At 31.7% G+C, this 24,844-nt stretch overlaps 1 protein-coding gene across 1 annotated transcript; it reads left to right on the top strand.

The window, feature by feature from the left end:
• Window positions 1-13,407: 13,407 nt before the first annotated feature.
• On the top strand, window positions 13,408-14,981 carry LOC110603387 (transcription factor MYB102). The gene is made up of 3 exons (XM_021741101.2): window positions 13,408-13,712; window positions 13,815-13,944; window positions 14,044-14,981. The coding sequence occupies exons 1-3, from the start codon at window positions 13,580-13,582 to the stop codon at window positions 14,837-14,839; spliced, it is 1,059 nt and encodes a 352-aa protein (XP_021596793.1). The 5' UTR covers window positions 13,408-13,579; the 3' UTR covers window positions 14,840-14,981.
• Window positions 14,982-24,844: the final 9,863 nt, after the last annotated feature.

The following is a 24,844-nucleotide window of genomic DNA, read 5'->3' as shown; positions in this document are numbered from 1 at the left end:
AGCTTTCTTTCCTTTCTTTTCTTTTCTTTCTTTTGAGATTTTGTCCACCGTGAGTGGCTAAATTCCATCCTTTTCTAGTTGAAGTTGGTGAATTTCAGATTTTGTGATGAATTGGGAGATTTAAATCTCTATTGTTAAACTTCTATTTATTATCAATATTTATGCAATTTGAGCTTTCCATAATTATTACTTTGCTTTTAGAATCAATAAGGGCCCATTGCTTTTAAATTGCTTAAGTAATATTGTTTGAATGATTTAGGTTCGTAATTGCTTAGGTTGTTCAAATACATATTTAATCAAATTGCATAATCTAAACTTGACCACGCGGTTGGCAAGGATAGAATTGGGTTTCTCTAAGTCTTAATGCAGTCAACAGTTGTTCGATGCCAAAGGCCCCAAGGGCGTTCCTTGGCAACTTGTTAACTAGTGTTTGATTAGCGAACGTTTCCTAATCAAACTAGAACTAAGGAGGAATTTGGATTGTGAGAAGCGTCTTCCACATCCTAAACTAATTTATTGAGATAAATAGGAGTATTAAAGAATCAATGATCAATTCTAAACAATCTGAAAAAGATCCATACTTCAACTACAAGCTTTTCTCTTATTGATTTACTCAAACTTTAAATTATTGCTTTCTTTTGCTATTTAATTTTAATCATTGATCAAGCATAATTTAGCCACATTTTTATTATATTTATTACTGTTTATTTACACATTTTTCTAGCTTAATTTGTGTTTTTGTCATGTTTTTACAGAAAAGGAAGAAATTGGAAAGTTAGAGAAAAAGTGAAGAAAAAGCTGGAAAAGTGATTGGGTCAAAGTGATTTGCCCAAATCACTCGCAGAAACTGGCCAAATCACTCGCAGAGACAAAGACAGAAACTGGACTGAACCCCAGGAAGCGATTGGGGCAAATTGAGCAAGTGATTTGCCCAAATCACTCGCAGAATCTGCCCAAATCACTTTGATAGCAGAAAATACAGCAGAGGCGGGAAAAGAGCAGAAAATCCAAATTCAAAGGAAAGAAGTCCAAACCCACTTCAAACACTACAAGATCAATCCCAAGAGCCACGCCTCTCATTTAGAGAGTTCCATTCTCAATCAAACACAAAATTCAAAGAGGAATCAAAGACTACAAAGAAGACCAAATCAAATTGAGATTACAAAACCCTAATCAAATTGGACTTGGGACTCTCCAGCTATAAAAGGGCAGCATCAAAGGCATCTCATTATCTCTTTCAGCATTTGCCATCCTCGGAAATTCTCCAGCAACACAGCAGAAACTTTCCTTCTTTCTTTTCTTCTTTATTTTTGTATTTTAGTCACCATGAGTGGCTAAATTCATTATTTTCTAGTTGAAGTTGAGAACATTCAAATTTGTGATGAATTGGGAGGTTTAATACTCCATTGTTGAACTCTTGCTTGTTTCAATATTTATGCAATCTGATCTTACTATAATTATTGCTTTGCTTTTAGAATCAATTAAGGCCTGTTGCTTTTAATTGCATAAGTAATATATTGTTTGAATGGTTTAGGTCCGTAATTGCTTAGATTGTTTGAACACAAATTTAATCAAGTTGCATAATCTAAACTTGACCACGCGGTTGGCAAGGTTAGAGTTAGGTTTCTCTAAGTCTTAATGCAGTTAACAGTTGTTCGATGCCAAAGGCCCCAAGGACGTTCCTTGGCAACTTGTTAACTAGTGTTTGATTAGCGAACGTTTCCTAATCAAACTGGAATTAAGGAGGAATTTGGATTGTGAGAAGCGTCTTCCACATCCTAAACTAACTTATTGAAATAAATAAGAGTATCCAAGAAATCAATGATCAATTCTGAACAAATTGAATTAGACTCACACTTCAGCTAGAATCTCTTTCTCATTGAAATACCTTTTCAATTAAATTACTGTTCTCTTTTGCTTTTAGATTTAAACTCATCAAAACAAACCCCCCTCTTTTACTTATTTGTTATTACTTGCCTTAGTCATTATTAGGAAGATACTTGGTGTCAATTCCCTGTGGTTCGACCCTATTGCCACTATCTGCAAATTTATTTGTTGATTGATAATAGGTTATTTTTGACGGCTTCGACAACCGCTTATCAAAAATTGGCGCCGTTGCCGGGGAATTGATTTAAACTAACATATTTTCCTTTTATGACCAGGGCTGATCGTAAAGAAGCTATTCTTTACGATCCAGAAATTGAACGCACTGCTAAGACCTTACAAGCATGGCTACGGTAAGTATGTCTTTTCTCTCTTCTCAAATTTCTGAACTAACCTCTATGGTGAGAAATTATGGTATAGGTCAAGCCCAACAACTTCAACAAGCACATGCATTTGAAGGATTCTATGGACAGCCAAGACATAATCCCTACCTTGACACATACAATACAGGTTGGGGAGACAATCTGAGCTATGGCTATACAAGGACAGACCACTACCATAACTACCAAAGAGATCTGCAATACAATCCATGTTGGGGGGACAATCCGAATTATGGCTATGCAAGGGCTGACTACTACCAAAACTATCAAGCCCAAGCAACACCTCAAAACTCCAATATGGAACTTGAAGAGATGGTGAGGAAATTGGAAATTTCTGGGAAAATTCTCCAACAGCAAGTGGATCAAGCGGTCAACTCAGTGGATGCATACATATTAAGAAGAGAGGAAGAGCTTCAAGATCTATGGGACGATGACGAAGGTTCTCAAGAAACAGACCGAGCTGTTGAGTCTGCTGCACAAATTACCACTACACTTGAATCTGAACCAGCTACTGCCCAAACAACACTTGTTGAAGCTTCTGCCATCCAAGAGATAGCAACTACTGTAAAAAATTTAGACTTTGCTGCTGTCCAACCTACTGTAAATAGAGACAGCAGTTGCTGTCCACCTGCTGAAAATTCCACAATTACATCAGCAATTGCTGCACCTGCTGTCCAAAAATCAGCAAGTGCTGAATCTGCCACCATTACATCCCTTGTTGCTGTCCAAACACCAGCAACCTCAGAAATTGACACCACTGAACCAGAAGTTGTTGCACTCACTGAACTAGCAACATACACCACTCAAACAGCTCCTGAACAGCCAGCAAAGAAGCAACAAGTGGGACAAATGGCTTCATCCTTGAGTAAGCTTGAATCACAAGGAAAGCTACCTTCCCAAACTGAGATAAATCCAAGGCAAAATGCTAATGCCATCACATTGAGGAGTGGAAAAGAGCTGCAAGACAGTAGGGCTGAAAAATTGCAAAAACAGGCCATGGAAAAAAATCTGCCAGAAAGTGATCAGGGCAGTGATTTGCCCAAATCACCCAGACAATTTGCCCAAATCAGTGAGCAGACAAACATGACAGAAGGTGATCTGCCCAAATCACCCAGGCAATCTGCCCAAATCAGTGAACAGACAGAAATGACAGAAGGTGATTTGCCCAAATCACCAAGGCAATCTGCCCAAATCAGTGAACAGACAGAAATGACAGAAGGAGATTTGCCCAGATCACAGGATGATTTGCCCAAATCAACAGGAAATCTGCCCCAATCAACCAGCAGACAGCAGGCTGAGACAAAGACAGAAAGTGCACCAGATTTGAAGCCCCTGCCAGATCATCTCAAATATGCCTACTTGGGGGCTGGAAATACACTTCCAGTAATTATTTCCAACCAACTCAGCAAGGAGGAAGAAGAAAAGCTCCTTGATATGTTAAGGAAACACAAGAAAGCAATTGGGTGGACCTTGGAGGACGTAAAAGGCACCTCAAGACCCTTTGGTGGAGGCTCATCTCACCAGAATCAAGGACAGAATGCAGTATATGGAGCACTTGTTGCAGCTGCTGGTGGACCATTTTTCTGCCCACAGACCAGCCACGACAGTGATTTGGCCGAGTGATTTGCCCAAATCACTTGGCCTAATCACCCACATCTCAGGCAGTCCCTTTCCTTCTCCTTATTAATTTTTTCATATTTATGTTTAAACATTGAGGACAATGTTTGGGATAGGTGTGGGGGTATTTACTGCTAGGTTATATTTTTGCATTGTTTACATTATCTTTTTGCTTTCTTTTTTTGTTTCATTTTGCATCTTTTTGCCCCATAAACACACACCAAAATTTTTTCTTTTTTCACACATTTTTTTTCACACACACACACAGAATTTTGACTTAGTTTTTGCTCTACTCAGCATAGATAACAAGGTTAAAAGAGCTTCCTATCTCATGACCCCATTGATTATCCAACCCTTTAAACCTAAATTGAACCATGCACAGTGTGTAGCCTTTACTTAGGAAGTTTTTCTTCTTGAATTGAGTTCTTGAAACTGTTGTGGCCAGTAGGAAAGGAAAATAAAATACATGCAATAAAAGTTAGTGTAATTCTCTTTGAGTTGATTTGCCCAAATTGATATAAAAAGGAAAAAGAAAAAGAAAAACTCAGCAAATCAAAAAGCACAACCTGTTCCTATGATCTAAGGCTATGAACTGAGCTGATAGTCACTTGGACAAGTGACCAACTGAGTAACCGGAGGTGTATTACCCATGTGCACCGTCGCGTAAAAAGGTTGGTGACTTTTCAAGCATAAAATAAGTTTCGATGGTCTAAGATTATGAACAGAGCTAGTAGCCACTTGGACAAGTGACCAACTGAGTAACTGGGGGTGTATCACCCATATGCACCATCGCGTAAAAAGGTTGGTGACTTTTTCAGGCAAAGACAAGAATAAGTGCTGCTGAATAAAAAGATTGATTAAAAAGAAGGGCAAGTCACTCTTAAGGGGTTGCATTGAGCCTAATATAAAAGAATAAGCATGATTGAATCAAAAACCTTTCTCTTGACCATGGTAGATGAAAGAAAACAAGGAAAGGAGATGATGACCTTGATGCATGTACTATATACTGTGATACTTCAATTTGGGAGTCTAGGGGGGCTGATTAAGTGGTATTTAGGCTCAAAGGAAAAAGGAGCTTGATTGACTAAGTTATTTGTTGCTTGAGAACAAGCAAAAAGCTAGGTGTGGGGGTATTTGATCAAGCATAATTTAGCCACATTTTTATTATATTTATTACTGTTTATTTACACATTTTTCTAGCTTAATTTGTGTTTTTGTCATGTTTTTACAGAAAAGGAAGAAATTGGAAAGTTAGAGAAAAAGTGAAGAAAAAGTTGGAAAAGTGATTGGGTCAAAGTGATTTGCCCAAATCACTCGCAGAAACTGGCCAAATCACTCGCAGAGACAAAGACAGAAACTGGACTGAACCCCAGGAAGCGATTGGGGCAAATTGAGCAAGTGATTTGCCCAAATCACTCGCAGAATCTGCCCAAATCACTTTGATAGCATAAAATACAGCAGAGGCGGGAAAAGAGCAGAAAATCCAAATTCAAAGGAAAGAAGTCCAAACCCACTTCAAACACTACAAGATCAATCCCAAGAGCCACGCCCCTCATTTAGAGAGTTCCATTCTCAATCAAACACAAAATTCAAAGAGGAATCAAAGACTACAAAGAAGACCAAATCAAATTGAGATTACAAAACCCTAATCAAATTGGACTTGGGACTCTCCAGCTATAAAAGGGCAGCATCAAAGGCATCTCATTATCTCTTTCAGCATCTGCCATCCTCGGAAATTCTCCAGCAACACAGCAGAAACTTTCCTTCTTTCTTTTCTTCTTTATTTTTGTATTTTAGTCACCATGAGTGGCTAAATTCATTATTTTCTAGTTGAAGTTGAGAACATTCAAATTTGTGATGAATTGGGAGGTTTAATACTCCATTGTTGAACTCTTGCTTGTTTCAATATTTATGCAATCTGATCTTACTATAATTATTGCTTTGCTTTTAGAATCAATTAAGGCCTGTTGCTTTTAATTGCATAAGTAATATATTGTTTGAATGGTTTAGGTCCGTAATTGCTTAGATTGTTTGAACACAAATTTAATCAAGTTGCATAATCTAAACTTGACCACGCGGTTGGCAAGGTTAGAGTTAGGTTTCTCTAAGTCTTAATGCAGTTAACAGTTGTTCGATGCCAAAGGCCCCAAGGACGTTCCTTGGCAACTTGTTAACTAGTGTTTGATTAGCGAACGTTTCCTAATCAAACTGGAATTAAGGAGGAATTTGGATTGTGAGAAGCGTCTTCCACATCCTAAACTAACTTATTGAAATAAATAAGAGTATCCAAGAAATCAATGATCAATTCTGAACAAATTGAATTAGACTCACACTTCAGCTAGAATCTCTTTCTCATTGAAATACCTTTTCAATTAAATTACTGTTCTCTTTTGCTTTTAGATTTAAACTCATCAAAACAAACCCCCCTCTTTTACTTATTTGTTATTACTTGCCTTAGTCATTATTAGGAAGATACTTGGTGTCAATTCCCTGTGGTTCGACCCTATTGCCACTATCTGCAAATTTATTTGTTGATTGATAATAGGTTATTTTTGACGGCTTCGACAACCGCTTATCAATCATCAAATCAAAACCCCCCTCTTTTATTTACTTGCTATTTACCTAGTCATTATTAGGAAAATCTTTGGTGTCAATTCCCTGTGGTTCGACCCTATTGCCACTATCTACAAGTTTATTGTTGATTGTCTAATAGGTTTATTTTTGACGGTTTCGACAACCGCTTATCAAAAATTGGCGCCGTTGCCGGGGAATTGATTTAAACTAACGTATTTTCCTTTTATGACCAGGGCTGATAGTAAAGAAACTCTTCTTTACGATCCAGAAATTGAACACACTGCCAAGACCTTACAAGCATGGCTACGGTAAGTATGTCTTTTCTCTCTTCTCAAATTTCTGAACTAACCTCTATTGTGAGAAATTATGGTCAAGCTCGACAAGTTCAACAACTTCAACAAGCACATGCATTTGAAGGATTCTATGGACAGCCAAGACATAATCCCTACCTTGACACATACAACTAAGAGAATTGAAGAACCATAAGCAAATGGCAAACGACGAATGGCGAATGACGAGGTGGAAGAGGGGCAATAAGGGTCGTGAAAGAAAGCACAAGAGAGGAAAGGAAAATTTTAGCAGGAGCGAGGGATAAATGAATCATGCAAATAACTAAATCGGAGATATAACGATATAAATATTGTAACGGACATAACAATCGATACTAACCAGTTACTAAATTTAAAACAACTCTTAATTTTGTAACGAATGACCAATCCATTACGAATTTGTTATAAAAATATAGGCAACTAAAACAAATTAGTAACATATATATCTCTTGTAAATATTTAGTAACAGATTTATCAATCCGTTATATGTTTAATTCCTTCTTGTAAAATCTCACATGTATACTTGAATTCTTTTAATCAAACCTATACATGCGTCTTACATGTAGAACCTATTGGATTAAGGTTATCAATTTATAATTTTAAAAATTTTAATTTTATGAAAATAAAAAAAAAATGTTCAGTTTTCCAATAAAAATAATCTCTGTAAGCAGCAATTATTTTATTATATTGAAGCAAAATAATAAATAAATAAATAAAAATATTGTGTTTTAAAAATTATTCTCTACCGATGTGTTTACAGTAAAATAAGGATATACAATTGATAATTCTAAAAATTTTGTTACACTATATTCTAATTAGACTACAGTAATTTTATCAAAACTTGTAGTGGATTTACTCCTCTCTTCTTCTTTGGACGATTGTACATATGCTTCATAGTGAGGGTTCTAATCATGCATGTGTCTTAAAGCTGCGCAACAAGCCTATCCATGGCATGCTAAAGGACATTTTCAGTTTCCTTTATGCTAATGCCGCGGAGTTTTTGGATTGCCTCTCCATGGCATGTGCTTCCTCCTACCTCTGTTTTGAGTGCTCTGTTCTTTATGAGTTTGGATTTTTAGATCCATGGTTTCCTGAGACTCCCAGTTCTTGTCCACATGGCGACAATAGTGGCAAGAAAGCAACACTGCTGTCTCTTCTCTCTAGCTTGTACCAACTTAGGCTGGGGTTCTGTTCATGGTTTGGGCTTTGTCTCAAGTTTGTTCTCTCTAAGCAAATTTATATTATAATTGGGTTTAAGGCCTTTTCTCTATTGATGCAAGCCTTTTATCTTGATTTTTTAAAGAAAAAAAATCTTTGACCTTGCGCAAGCCAAGGCACAAGCCCATATTTCTTAAAACTATTCTAGTTTTATTAAAATAAGAGTAAATATTTTTAAAATTTGTTTCTGTATTAATACAAATCTTCAATTTAATTTGTTTTTATTTTTATTTTATTTTTTATGCAAATTAATATAAGAATTAAATTTTTGAACTTTTTAAATAAATGTAGAGATGAAATTGAGTGTTAATTCTTTAAAATAATGCAAATTGAATATTGGATTTATTATAAACTAAATTCATTTTTTTTATTCAAATCAAATAGAATTGAAGAAGTTATTATTTAAAAAAAATTAAATTGAATCAAATCAAATTAAATTAAACCAATTCAATTTAACCATATTGATTTTTCAATCTGATCACTATTTTTTTTTCTAAAAAGTAAACATTTAATTAAATCTAAAAGATTGAAAAAACATATAATAGAAATATAGACCAAAAATCATTTATAAGCTCGTCTCATAACAAAAAAGCCAACTCAATCTATTACAAAGGTCCACCATCAAAAGCAACAACTTAAATAAAAATTGGGTAGGGTATCCATTAACATTGAGCCGAAAAAGTTTTTTCACAAAAAATTAGCAATTGCGCAGTCTCCAAAAAAAACTTAACGTTGACGATTAGAAAAATATCTCTAGATAGATCTCCAACCAAAAAAAAGAAATCGGAAATTAAAGAATATTATATTAGCTACCAAGAGGAGAACGAGACCACACCACTAAAAAACATGCATGTAAAAAAATACTAATAGAAATAGTCAGATCAACACCCGATGATGAGAATCAAAGGAGCAGACTCTCGTCTTCCAGATCGATTTTGGTCCTAAGAGATTCATCTAGCAAACTTGTTGTCTTTGCTTCGTATCGTCGTAACGAAAATATTTCAACTTCGAATATAAACTTTTCTGTTAACAAAGACTCAAAATAGAATAAAATAAGGGAAGAAGAGTTTCAAAGTCGAAAAGATAATAGATAAGTTACTGAGAAGAACCTTCGACTAACCTTCTCACTAGCTAAAATTCTCTCCACTTTTAAACGTGCATGCAAATCAAAGCGCCAATATATAAATTAGAAATAATAGATATAAAATAATCCTCAAAATTACTTATTAAATTTACCAAAAATAATTAAAAGAAATAAAAAATATATATAATCAGAATGCAAGTAAAAAACACTTACTCTTTAGGCAGCACAAGAGGAGGTTCTCTTTACGAACGAAATGAAAAAAAAAAAAAAAACTAATAGAATGATAGCTGAAGAGAGACTATATTTCTAAAAAAACAAATATGAACAGAATGAGAAAAATTTTCTCCAGAAAAAAAACTAAAATAAAATTTTTTTTCTATTATTCAATTTAAAGTTTTCATTAATTTTGATTATTTTATATGACATCACCATTATCAATAATTATAATACAAAAATTTTCCATACAATCAGTTTAATTATTATGATAGGCTCCTTCGGTCTTGTGCTTGAGTTATTAATGCTTATGTCTAAGAAACGTGCGAGTCGTTTGCAGTGCCAATAAATTTGCGCACATATCAGGTTCTTTTTCAGTTCCACAGACCAATCAACGTTGAGCACGTTTCAATCTCGATCACAAATCATGACAATTCCAGGAAATTTATTTATCTTTTTTCTTTCTCTCTACTCCTACATCTACTGATCCACGTGTTCCTTATCATAAAATAGCATAAATTGCAATTTGCAGACCCAAAATCTTGAGAAAGTTGTGCACCTATCACAAATGGCCATGTGTTTTTTCTCTTCTTTGTGATCAACAATATGTAATACTATAAGCTTTGACAAAGTGAATTTTAAAAAAAAAAAAAAAAGATGGTTTGCATGTCTAGCGTAATCTTACAAGAAAAATAGATGATTTAATAATTTATAAATCTAGTGTAATTAAGCTTCATTTACTTAATAGTTTTTTTTTAAAGTATATATTTTTTTATATTTTTTAATATTTAGAGTACTCAAATAAATAAATTAATAAAAAAAATTATCAAATAAAAAGTTAATATATTTTTAAATAAAATTACTTAATTTTTTAATTATTTTATTTATATTATTAAAGTATATTACTATTATTTAATAAATTAATATTTATATTTTTAAAAATTTATTAAGGTATTTTTATTTTATTCCGTCAACGAAATACTCATTTTATTCAATTTCAATTCACTCTCATTCAAATTATGATAAAAAAAATTTTAAAAATTTTAAATTACTTTTTTATGGTAATAGAATTCTAATTAAAATTTGCTGTATGATGTGACGATCCAAATTCTTTCTGTTGAGACTTCCTTTTATAGAGAGGAGGAAATAGACATGCAATTCTGAAAAGAATGAAGGAGACATTGCAATATGGCGTGGTGAGGCTATTGACGTGCGGCATGAGAGAAAGAGGATGGCCGAATTCGATTTGGTGAAGGGAGGGGCTGGACGGTCGACGTTTCAAATGAATGTGCGAGTGCTATTGCTGCTATTTAAGAAAATTGGTTGTTAAAATCGGGAGAAAAGGTTTAGATCGAGTTTGAGGAAAAAAAATAAAAATTTTGTGGTCCAGCAGAAATGGAAAAAATTAAATGAAACTACTAAACAGCTAATCGAAAATTAAAAATCAAAGACATTTTAATAAATTTTAAAAAATATAAAGATTAATTTATAAATAATGATAATATTTAAAAATTAAATCATAATTTATTTTTTAAGGATTACATGCTTTGGATCACGTATTTTAAAATAGCTACAAACTGTATATATCAGAGTCAACCCCAACACGTAAGGCAACAGCTGCTTCTTTGGGTAACCCATTTGCCAAGCAAACCCTAGATGTTAGACAAGTAATTACTATATCAAGTACATTTTTATTTTTGTTTAAGCACTAATCTCCTTACTAATCCACATTTTTGCTGATCTGGTTTTTTTATTAATGATGTGTCCCATTTGACAACGAGCATACCCAGACATATTAACCTTAAATTATGGACATCAACTTTGTTAATCTTAATCATATATTATATTGTGAAGTGTTTATTTAAATAAAGAAAAACATAAAAAATTATCATAAGATTAAAATTTAAAATTAATATATTAATCTAATTAAAAAACTACGTATATGTATATTTATGATTAATTATAATAAACATTTCATAAATTTTTCATAATTATCAAATGTGAATCAGTAGTATTCTCACACGAATGCACTCATACGTACCACTGATATTATTATAAGATTGATTATCATAACAATATTTTAAATACAAATAAAATAATTCGTAATATTTTAACGTAGACCAGTTCGATATCCAGAAAGCAAAAGCAAAGGCTGTCCTTAGAGGAGCAGACACTGGACGTCAGGTGAGATGACGTGGCGGGTTCTACATGGGTTATATTGAGGACAAAATCTTGCATGGGGACACGTTGACGCCATAATCACGTTAATTACTTTAAACTAATTAGTCGAAGAATTAACCACATAATAATTAACAAATTATAATATACATGTTCGTACATGCATGGGGAATCATCATCCATTGAAATTCATAGATTTTTTTTTATATATATTTTGGATAAAATCCCCAGTATTTTAAATTTAAATTTAGATTAACATGATCTATCTTGGTGGCTTAGATGATGTAAATATCAGCTTAGCCACCCTTTCGCATTGCTTTTTCAAGACAAATTGCTTGAAATTAATGGTGGCTGTTACTTTCAATAATGTGAAAACAGTGTCAAAATTAATAAAATCCTCTCGTCAATTATTAAAAGAATTTTTTTTTTTATATAGGTCAAATTATATATACATATCTTAGGCAAGAAGAAAATCAAAATCACATCCGCATGGAGATTTTTGAAAAGATGAATAAGTATTTGTCTGATTCAATGATTGAGAGGATAAAATTATAAAATTATTAATGAAAATATGGATCAAATCATTTGGATCAGTCATTCTAATTTCCAGTACTGGCTAAATGTATAAGGTAACAAATTAGCTAGAATTAAAAGTAATCATGGCATTTCAAAATTTAGTCTTAATTTCTACGCTATGCGTGTTGAAAATGGAGAGTTGCAGGGTGGAAACGTGTAGGACACGAGCCTTTAAATCATTGCTCCCATTAATTTTAGACGAAGCTCAGAAGAGTTTTAAAAACACAATAACCCTCAAATTACAATTAAAAATTTTATAAAAATTTAATTAATTTATAATTGGTCTTATTGATTTTAGACTAAGCTAAAAAGAGTCTAAAAAAACACAATTTCTTGTGGAAAATTTTCTTTGTTTAAGGCTGTGCATGTCTTTCTTGTAAGCCAATATATAAACTGTTGTAGGTTTGAATTTACTTTTTGACAAATAATTTCAATGGATGATTCAAAAACTTCAGAAGCTTTGAAAGAAGATGTTATAATTTCTCAATCAGTAGTAATCAATTAATTTGGGCATATTATAGTCAATGAAAATAAGTTTCTTGACACCAAATCAACAAAGCCTGCACTTGTGGATGAGAATCAATGGGACTAGTACATGGTTTACGGCTATACCATTGAACATAACACAAAGCATCTGTACCTTAATGATTTTTACATTATTTTTTATATAATACATCATTTAACGTCTGAAATTCACATATTCGATTAATTTAAATTTATATCGATCAGTCGATAAAAATTACTAAAAAAACCTTATCTTGAAATCTATTGGATGAGAAGCTTTTTATCACAGTCTACATAATAAATGCTCCCATATTTTGGCAAGGAACCCAACTCTATTATTGCAATACTGAATTAAATGCAGTTCCTCAACTCTCTCCTTATTTATTGGACACAAATATACATTCATCATTAAGAAAAATGACCCATATTTTCGTCTAAAATTCCTCATCTAACCCCCTGAAACCTTCCCCACCAAACATCTACCAAGGGACAAGATAGGAATTTCATGGTGCAAAATGAAGTTAAATACAAATTAACCTATAATAGGTGAAATGAGACATGGAGACATGCATGGATTGAAGATGTAGAAACCCTATAACGGAGGTCATGTTAAATAAGGGGGGTACGTGGCTGTTTGGAGTTGGTGACAGCTAATACAAATCCAGAAGGCAAGGAGTGACTCTTCTCGCCGGAAAATGAAAGGGAGCAAGATACAGAAAGAGACAACTTTTATATTATTTATAAATAAAATGTTGTATTATCCATGAGAGAGAGAGTTAGACTTCACCTTTTTTCTCCAACGAGGGGGGACACGTCGCCATAGTGATAAACAGAGGACGGCACCGAATCATTTTGACTTCTATTTGTTTCTTATCCTTCTTCTCGCTATTTAAACAAGTACATTACCATACGGACATTGCAAACTGCAAGCTTTCTAGTTGTCTCTAGCTCCCTCTCCTTGTTCGGAAAGAACAAAGGACAGTAGCTTTAACAAGCTCTCGAGTTTTTTAAGGAAATTAAACATGGGGAGAGCACCGTGTTGTGATAAAAATGGGCTGAAGAAAGGGCCTTGGACACCTGAGGAAGATCAGAAGATGATTGACTTTATCCAGAAACATGGTTATGGAAACTGGCGGACACTGCCTAAGAAGGCTGGTCTGTGACGACACTTCCTTGATTTCTACTGTGTTATTGTCGGCTTTATCGAGTTTGTATTAATGGGTTTCTCTGTGTTTTTTTGTTTTATTATTTGTGTAGGTCTGCAAAGGTGTGGAAAGAGTTGCCGGCTTCGTTGGACTAACTATCTCCGACCAGATATCAAGAGAGGTCGTTTTTCTTTTGAAGAGGAGGAGACAATAATTCAGCTACATAGTATATTGGGAAACAAGTAAGCCTTTATAATTTTATTTCATTATATCTTCTTTAAAAAATTATTATTTACGTGATTTATTTATTTATTTTTTTAATATTTTTTGTTTGATAATAGGTGGTCTGCCATAGCTTCTCGCCTGCCGGGAAGAACAGATAACGAAATCAAGAACTATTGGAACACTCACATTAGAAAACGACTTCTTAGAATGGGAATCGATCCTGTGACTCATAGTCCTAGGCTTGATCTTCTTGATCTCTCTTCAATCTTTGGTTCATCTTTTTACAACTCTTCTCAAATGAACATTTCAAGGTTTCTCGGAATCCAACCAATGGTTAACCCAGAACTTCTCCGTTTAGCCACATCAATCATATCATCTCAACGTGAAAATCACAACTTTGTTCCGCAAAATTGTCAAGAAAATCAGCTGTGTAATCTCCAAATCCAGAACCAATATCACCCAGTAATCCAAGCTGATCAATTTCAAAGCCAAGTTCAAGAAATGCCGAGTTGCACCACACTAGCTAATCCATTTGTTCATTTCTCCGGCGAAACTCAACTCATGGACGAAATGAACCACCAGGAATGGCAAAGGGATGATGAGATGGCTTCAAATTTGACAGATAATTTTATGACCCTACAGAGTTACGAAAACTATTATGGAGCGTCTGATCAAACCGCTATGATGGACCCATCATGTGAGACCACTTCAACTTTTATTTCCAAAAACAGCAATCAAAATCTCAGCTTGGCGTCAGTTTTATCAACGCCTTCTTCAAGTCCAAAACCATTGAACTCAAATTCAACGTATATCAATTGCAGTAGCAGCACAGAAGATGAGAGGGAAAGCTATTGCAGCAACATGTTGAAATTTGAAATCCCAGATATTTTGGATGTTAGTAACTTCATGTAATGTAAAAAATGAAACTGATCAAACAGTTTTTCTTTTCTTTTCTTTTCTTTTCTTTTCTCCATCCAAATTTTATGGGATATGGATTTGGTGTTGTTAATGCGTGTAAAATCTACTACTAATTAACTTGTTTTAATTTTCTTCAGCTTACTGTATCAACAAGCAAGATTCTATCCCCTTGTTTTCAACTTAAATTATATGTGGGTAATCTTTTTTTTTCATTATAAAGATAAATATTTTAGAATAAATAAATATGAAGATTTAAATCCGAGATTTTATTCATTTTACTTTAAAATGAAAAATATCCGGCATTATTCTCTAAAATATATAATAAATTTTATAAATAAAATAAATGAAGCTCTTATCTTGTTTTCTAGTTTGTATGATTAAATTATTTAGACGAAAAAAAATCTTTTATATAAAATTATTTCTCTCCATTTCTACGACAAAGTTGCTCCTTTTGGCCTCAGCTCAGTTGGGAAATGATTCATCTATAAGAGGAATGTGAAAATCCAAAAGCAAAATAAAATAAAATTAAGAAATGGACTCAGTGACCATTTCTTAATAAACAAAGAAGACGAACGTAATCAAGTATAAGAAATTAAGGTTTGTTTTGCTTCGGGAATCGCGACACAGAGTCAAATTCCGGCTGCTTTTCCGGTCACTGAAGCGGAGCACGTGGAGCTAACACGTGTACCTGACACCTGTGGCTTTTTGTCCCTTTCATGTGCTACTAAAGTAAAAAATTGGCATGGGCATTGTGCTAATCAGAGACTTTGACCAAAAGAAGGAGTGTATGTCTCAAATTACCACTGGGCACTTTTTTTTGATAATTTATTTCTAATATTTAGCAACTTTATTTTTTAATAATAAATAATTTAATTGATTAAATTTTATTTAATTAATGCAATAGAATTTTTAATAAAATTTTCATTAATTAATTATAAAATAAAAAATAATACATAGATGAAATTATTATTATTAATAATTTTTTAGGAAATATTTAATTATTATTATTATTATTTAAATTATTAATTCATAAACATAATAGAATAGTAAAAATAAATATATTTCTCATTAAAATAATAGAGATTTATAAATTTTATTAAAATTGGAGATAATATTATAATTTTGTTTTTTTTTTGCCCTTTTCATCGGGGACCACAAATCAGAATAGAAGCTTTTGCTTTAATGAAAATCATGGCGTGGATCTTGTGCGGTTTTTCTCTTTATTATCCTCTCAACATAAACAGCCTCAGTGCCCAAACCACAGATCTGAAAGTAATTATGTCATATTATGGGACACGTGGATTCAATAGTAGATATATGGGTCCCACTTTATGAGTTCGTAGGTCTACTGGTTGACCTGGCGAGTTGAGAGCATGGGTGCATGGGGAACCCATAAATCCAATTTCAACTTTTGTTTTTCTTTTTTTAATATGTGAAATTTTTAAATGAATTGATTCATTATAAATTTAAAAAATATTAAAGTAAATTTTATTTTTTTATTTTTTTATAAATATACCTATTTATCAATAATTTATACTACATGATTTAAAATTTATTAATTTATATTATAATTTTAATTAATATATTATTTAATCAATGTATACAGTGCATATAAAATTATTTATATAATAATCAACTCATAATAATTAATTTAAAAAATCATTATAAATAATTAAAACTCGTATTCTCAAATTTAGTATTATGATAAATTCATCTAAATAAATTTAAAAGTTCACGGTCTACTTTTACAATTCTCAATTTTTAAAACAAAGTAAATTTTATCATTATTGAATCAAATATTTTATTTTAAAATTTATTTATTTAGTAATTAGTTGTACATAAATTAATTTCAACCTAAATTTTAATAAAAAAATCATTTTTATTTAATGATAGTTCAATAATTGGGGTTGGTTCAAAGATGGGGTTTAGTCAAGTTGGAATGGCGGTTTAATCATTGAGCAGAAGTTATAGATTTCCAGGTGGAAATTTAAATTTAAGTCAAAAACTTCAAATAATAGTCTAATTAAATTTTGAATAGTTTAAATTTAGTTAGTTAATTTTTTTTTAAATTAGGTTGCATTTAAATTTTATTTATTTTAAATTTAAATTAAATATTTATAAATTTAAATTTAATTTATTTAGCAAATAAATTCAGAAAATTTCTTTATGAATTTATTTTCTTTTATCACAGTAATCATCATTAATTCCATTATGTTCCATCCGTTGAAGATCCATAAAAAAAAAATAATAATAAATCACATATCTTGATGAATATATTTGTCCAATTAAATGTGATTCTGAAACATAATTTAAAAATAAAAAAATATTTAAAATATAATAGAAATTATATATTATTTTAAAATTCTAATTTTTTATTTATATCAAAAATTTTACTCACTGGATCAGACAACCCCAAGTATAGATGCATGTAAGCTTTACGTCATTTATACGTCTATTGTTATAATAAAGAAAAATTAATTCATAGTATGCAAAAAGGAAATACTGACTTTTATGATGTATGCATATGATACTGTACCTATATTTTCAAAGTTAAAAATCTTATAATAAATTGTCAATATTATTTTATATTGATAATGTGTTTGACAATGAGCCCACCCTTTGGAAACACAAATTTCACTTTCATCATCCAACCGTCCAAAGAAAATGTTCTAGACAATTGTTTTTTGAATAAGTAAACTCCTTAAAGTGGGTTTATGTCTTCGCCTTCTAAACAATTTCTGTCGTCAATTTTTCCTTCTCGAAGAGTTCACATTACAAAATTATTCATTTTCGTCCATCTAGTCTATTTTTGTTGCTGTTATAGAAACACCATATATATATATGGAAATTCTGTGAATACTTTGCACTTAGTGTATATCCAATCAATTAAAATATGTCATATATAAAAATTATACTATAAACTTTATCTATAATAGTAAATTTGTGACTTATTATTTGATGTGATATAATAATCACTTAAAGTATACCGTGAGTTGTCAACTATAAGATATGATAACGTAGTAAGGGTCTAATAAGTTTACACATGGTCGCAGAAATCTCACTCACAGAAAAAAAGACTAATATTTTGTAACACTCGGTTTTTCACCAAAACTCGCCCTCTCCAATGCAGGCTGAGTGTTCTTAGAAAGTTATCGTTAGTAGATACAATTTAACAGATATTTGTTATACTTATAAATGCGGGATTCCCTATTAACTAGCCGATACTAATCGGATTATTAGAAGATTCGATAATCAACTTCATCTTCTTACAATATAAAAGCAAATATGTACAGAGATCAATATACGCATTTTTACACACTCATTTTAAGCTAAAAGCAATTCGTTACATTTACCCATTTTATCAGTTGACTAACCTGAGCATCAGAGTGGCTGCCCCTAGGAGCTAACCATCTCACATCTTCTCTTTTGCGGATTGAACAATTGCAGTTCAATTCTATTTCAGTCACATCATTTGGTTCTGTTGTCGAAAACTCTATTGAATTTTTTCTGTCCATTTGGATTAAATCCAATTTCCTATTCACTTTCTCTTAAAAAGATATATTTTTTTTTCCTTCTTTTCTCCCAAATAGCTGACAATTCACGAGCTGCTGCTAGATCTACTGCCAACAAATGAGCCATCATTTCTTCCACCACTGCGGGACAAAATACACCCTTTATGGTCAATGAGGCAGACCTCAACAATCTGAATAACGAGCAAATGCTCCAATATATGAAAAAATTACAGGCAACTCTTAAGCAATATAAAACTCAGGAGAATGCCTCATTCATAGCTCCTAGAATAAGGGAGGAAAATTCTATCGAGACCCTAAGGACTCGGACGGAAGCGATCCAAATGCAATCCAAAGGGAAGGCCAAGCTGGAGGATGAGGAGTCATCGGACAAGGCTCCAAAAGTCTTCGATTGGAAGCTGGTCCGTATTGTACAAAGATACTAGAAAGAGTAGGAGGAGGACTATAGCCTATATGATGCCTTGCCTTTATATGAGGAAATCCTAGTAGAAACCTTCCCTATCAAATTCAAGCTACCAAGTTTGGATAAGTATGACGGAACAACAGACCCCAGAAGTCACCTGACGATCTTCAGAACAACGATGAAGCTTCAAGATATCAATGACTTTGTGCTGTGTCGAGTGTTTCCGTCCACATTCACAGATTTAGCTAAGAAATTGTACCAACATCTAAGCCTAGATTCTATTCTAAATTTTACTTAATTTTCTATGATGTTTAAATATAGATTTATCACATGCATTCCTCCTAAAAAAACTCTCATTTGACTTACAGAAGATTCGTCAAGGAGAGAGTGAGTCTTTAAGGAGTTTCATTTTACGTTTCAATGCTGAAGCAATGCAGATGGAAGAATTAAATAATGAAATAGCACGTGAGGCGTTGAAAAAGGGAACTCGTAGCAACAAATTCATGGATTTGTTGATAAAAAAATCCCACCACTACTTATCAGCAGTTGATGAATGAAGCTCAAAAGTATAAAAAGTTTGATGACAAAGTCCAGGCGCTGAGGGAAGATAAGAGGACGAGTCAAAAGCAAACCCAAAAGCTGAAAAGGTGAGGGTACAAAGGAGACTATATAAATTATCTAGCGTCCTAGGGAAAGGACGATTGAGGTAAGTATAAGAGTTATACTTCAGTGAATGACTCACAAACACATATTTTAATATGGATTAGGAAAAATAATAAAGAAGTCAGATGGTCCTCAAAGCTCAATCCTAAGAAAGCCGACAGACGAAACAGGACCAAGTACTGCCATTTCCACAAAGATCATAGACATAAACGGTAAAATGTCAGCAACTAAAAGATGAAATCGAGAGATTGATAAGAGACAAAATGCTTCAAAAGTTCGCTAAAAAAGATAAAGAGGAAAGGAAATTCGAGCCTGAGGTAAGAACTCCTGAATATAACACTGATAGTAAACCCGTAAAGATCATACATGTGATTGCAGAGGGGTCCTAACAATGACAAGAGAAAAAAGAAGCATGTCGCTGAGGACGTCTTGTTTGTAGAACAGGAGCCATAGACAAAGTAGGAGATAAAGTTCGGACCAGCAGATAAGGCGACAAGAATTTTTCATAATGACCTGTTAGTCATCAGTGTCTACTTAAATGGGTATGATGTGAGACAGGTCTTTGTTGACACAAGTAGCTCCGTCAATCTCATTACTTTAGATGTTTTTAATAAACCAGGATTAAATAAGATTAACCTTACTAAAGTCTCCTATCCATTAGTGGGATTAGGGGACAAGACCGTAGTAGTACTGGGCAGAATTCGTCTCCCCCTTGTGCTGGGTGATGAGAAGCACAAGCGGGAACTATATGCAGGGTTCGTAGTGGTAGACATTCCACTTGCTTACAACGTGATACTCAGTTGTCCAGTCCTAAACAGTCATAGGATAATTATTAATATAGGTGCTATGTGTTTAAAGCTACCAACTCCATAAGGGTTAGTTGTTGTGCGAGACAGCCAAAAATCGGTATAGGAATGCTACAAGCACTCGACGAAAAACCTTGGAAAGGTAACAATGCCCATTGATCTGCTGGAAAAGCCAAATTCCCATATGAAACTAGAGTCAGCAAACTTGGTGGAAGAAGTCCATTTAGGGACTAACAAAAAGGTATGCTTTGTGTAGGATCGAGCGCTTACCACCATGCCAAAAGCTTAAGCTATTAGCAGAGGTGCAACTCTAATTCCTTATAGCGTAGCAAGCCCAAGCGCCATGGTTCGAAGGGATCTGAGCAGGATGCTGGCCCACTTGGCCAACAATCCCCTCCCCAGCACCTGCTAGGATTCGAACCCATGACCTTGGCTCTGATACCAATTGTAGGATCGAGCGCTTACCACCATGCCAAAAGCTTAAGCTATTAGCAGAGGTGCAACTCTAATTCCTTATAGCGTAGCAAGCCCAAGCGCCATGGTTCGAAGGGATCTGAGCAGGATGCTGGCCCACTTGGCCAACACTTTGAAATTGCATTAAACAATGAAGTTAAAAATAGTTTAATAGAATTACTAAAACGCAAAATGACTACTTTTTTTTGGTCTCCAGAAGATGTAATAGGTGTTGATCCGACTCTTATCACCCAAAAGTTGTCCAACCAGTATAACAAAAGAAAAGAAAGTTTGCACTGAAAAGACAATAACTGATTAAGGAGGAGGTTAATAAACTTTTAAGTGTAGACCTAATAAAAGAGGTCCAATATCCTATATGGCTCGCTAATATAGTGTTAGTTAAGAAGGCGAATGGAAAGTGGAGGATGTGTGTGGACTTTACTGACTTGAACAAGGCATGCCCAAAAGACCATTATCCACTCCCGTCCATCGACATGTTAGTTGACTCTACCTCGAGACACACAATGGTCTCCTTCCTTGATGCCATTTCAAATTATCACCAGATCTTGATGGATTTCGAAGATGCAAAAAAAAATTGTTTTCATCACCGGCGAAGGAGGTTTTTATTATAAGGTTGTGTTGTTTAAATTAAAGAATACAGGACGAATTACCAAATGCTGGTATTAGGCATCTTCAAAGACTTGTTGTGAGCAACGGGTGAAGAATACATGAATGATATGATATTGAAGAGTCAATCCTTAAAAGATCACTCAGACGATATTCAAATGGTTTTTAACATAGTGGATAAGACATGTATAATATTTAACCCTGAAAAATATACTTTTGGAGTAGAGGTTGAAATTTTTTTAAAGTATATAGTGTTTGAAAGAGGTATAGAATCAAATTCGGAAAAAATTAAAGTCATCCAAGACATGGAAGCACTCAGATTCTTGAAAAATATTCAAAAATTAAATAGGTAGGTTACAGTTCTTGGTCAATTTATATCATACTTAACTAGAAAGTGTCTCCCATTTTATAAAACCATTAAAGACAAAAATAAATTTATATGGAGGGAAGAGTGTGTGTGGAAGTATTTAAAATTTTAAAACTTTCTTTTTTTTTTTTTACATTTTCATAATTTTATTAAAATTTATATATATAGATTTGTTGATATATTTTATTTTTAAAATTAAAATTAAAAAAAAATGTTTTGTTGAAAAATTTTCAAATACAAATTATTTTCTGAAAATAAAGAAAGCCATCACCTCATATTTTTATATTTAAAATATTTAAAAAATTTAATCAATAAAAAATATTTTTACCCTAAAAGGGGAAAATCAATAAATTCTTAAAGAAAATGATTTATAAAGGAAGTTCTCTCCTGAATTTTAAGAATAATATTAATAATATTATTTATAATTTTATTAATATCCTTTAGTTTTTAAATTACTATCATTGAATGGAAAATAAATTATTTTTCAGAAGATTTTCCGTAAAAAGAAAATATTTTTCAAATTATTTTCAACAAATAGAGGAAGCCTAAATCTTAATTGAATTAAAGCTCAATTTTACCCCTCTATTTATTGAAAAGTTCAATTTAGTTTATTTTCAATTTTTTTGCCATGATAACTCATAAGGTTCAATCTAAGCTCAATGTTGCCTAAAAATAAGAAAAATAAAAAAAACTAGCCTTCTTATTTTTGGATTAAATTAAAGAAATCTATTTTGAAAATCATGAAGTTGAATGTCAACACTAAGAAATTTTTGATAAAAAATTTTATTTTTATGCTAAATTTTTTATTATTATCAGTTCTATATAGATTCTATTATAATTAATAGCTGATTGAGAACCTATTAATAAATATCGAAATTAAATTAATAAGAAAATTAATATTTCTGTTTACTTCTTGATAAATATAATTAATTTTAAAATTAAACAGTTGCGAGCAACTAATCGAATTAATTATTCATAATTAGATAATAATAAATATAAAAACAACACATAATCTAATAATTAAAATACACTATTTTATATATGAGTTTGTTTAATCGACGGTTGTACACTGTTTGTAACTGATAATGGATGATTGATGGCTGATTGTCAATTACAGCTGAAATATTCAAAATGTTTGATAAATTATATCTGGTTGTTATTATTTAAATATAAAATAATAAATAAGAGTATATATTATATAATTTATTTATTATTAAAACACACATAAATTAATAATTTATCATATAATATATATATAATTAAAAAATATGATTATTAATAAAATAAATATTATTTATTTTAAGAGTTACCTAACATAAAAATTAGTTGTGTAGGAGCTAAGCACTAATGAAAAGAGTAAATCAAACACCTTCTATATAAATTTTAAAAAGTCATGCTCTAAAAAACATAAGAAAAAATTATTATTTAATTTTTATAATATGAGAAAATTTACTAATTAATTTTTAAATTTTAAAAACAACATTAAAACATTTTTCGCATTTTAAAAAAATCTACTAATTAATTTTTTCATTAATTTTTTATTAAATATTTTATTATTTAATTTTTATAATTTTAAAAAATTTATTAAGGTAGTTAAAATTTTTAAAAAATTTATTAATTAATTTTTTTATATCAGGAGTATTTGAATTTTTTTTATAATATTTAATGATTAAAACTAATAAAAAAATTAATTAGTAAATTTTTAAAATTTTAAAAATATTTTAATATTTTTTTAAAATTAAAAAAACTAGTTAGTGAATTTTTACTAGTAATTCTATCAAAATATAACTATTAATTTTATGATATATAATATATTAAGAAAGTAGGTCCAAGGACCCCACATCCAATAACGTGCATCATCCACCAAATGCCACACACACTTAGAGACTTACATTTCTAAAATTGTAATTAGCTTATAATGTCGTCAACTAAACATGTCCACTACGTCATTGAAAATTTTAATTTAACAAATTGTCTTACCCTACAAATTAATTTATAAATGAAATAAAATTTTATATTACTTGCATGATAAAAAAAAAAAAAATTATGGGAAATTTGAGCTTGTGGGGTTGTTATTCGGACCCACAATCTTCATCTCAACTATGGGCCTAGGAAGGATTCTCTTGCGGAAAGTATAGTTGCCCAAATGGGACAGCAACATCAAACCATCAAAGGTCTAATATCCTTTTATCCATTTTGATTTTGGCGTAGGGGTTCGATTTGCAAAGCAGCCCATCCGAGTTCAATTTTGTCAAAGCCCAAGCTGGGGTTGTCTATGAAAGGAATACCAAATACGACCATCACTATCATATGAAAAATGACATTTCACCAATGAGCTACAACTAGGGATGGGCAACGGATCAAATATTTTTTAATATCCGATCCGATTGAACTTTAATAGAACAGATTTAAATAGTTATAATCGAATTTGGAATGAATTTAAATTTTAAAAATAATACATGTTACGTATTCGGATCGAATTCAAATTTTATATACAGAATATCCACTATCCGAATCTATTTATATAAATAATTAATTTAATATAAAAATATATTTTATAATAATATTTATAAATTTTTTATATATATTTTATTTTAAATTTTAAATTTAAATATTTTTTAGAAATATTAAATTTTTTAAATAAAAATTATTAATGAAAAATATTTTTTATATAAATTATTAATTAAAATATATAAAATTAAACAAATTTAAATTTTACTCGAATAATAATAATTAAGTTTAGAATGAATTCAAATAATTTAAATTAATTTTTAATTAAATTCAAAATAAATTCAGATATTATTAATATAAATTAAATTTGAATTCGAATAGCTTAATTTTTCACGTTATCCAACCCATTTAGATCCTTCGCTGCAACAAATCTCAAGCAAAGAGATAAAATAATTAATTTTATTTAATTAAACACTAAATAATTAATTTAAAAAATTGTCGTCAAAGAAGGTGAAGGTCCACGGTAAGCAAAATCCGCTGGCTCTAGTCGACGGATTCGCCAAAGACCAACACGTGTATCGTGGCACTATCACTTTACACCCGCTACGTGTCGCAGGATGAAAAATGTTGTGCTACGTGTCATAGAGGTCTCGCATCGTCCATTTTCAATCCCTGGAACGTTCAATTTCAAAAGAAAAG

The sequence above is a fragment of the Manihot esculenta genome, chromosome 16, assembly GCF_001659605.2.
Source record: "Manihot esculenta cultivar AM560-2 chromosome 16, M.esculenta_v8, whole genome shotgun sequence".
Lineage (NCBI taxonomy): Eukaryota > Viridiplantae > Streptophyta > Magnoliopsida > Malpighiales > Euphorbiaceae > Manihot > Manihot esculenta.
Note: the sequence above shows the minus strand (reverse complement) of the source record. Positions and strands in the feature narration are given on the sequence as shown.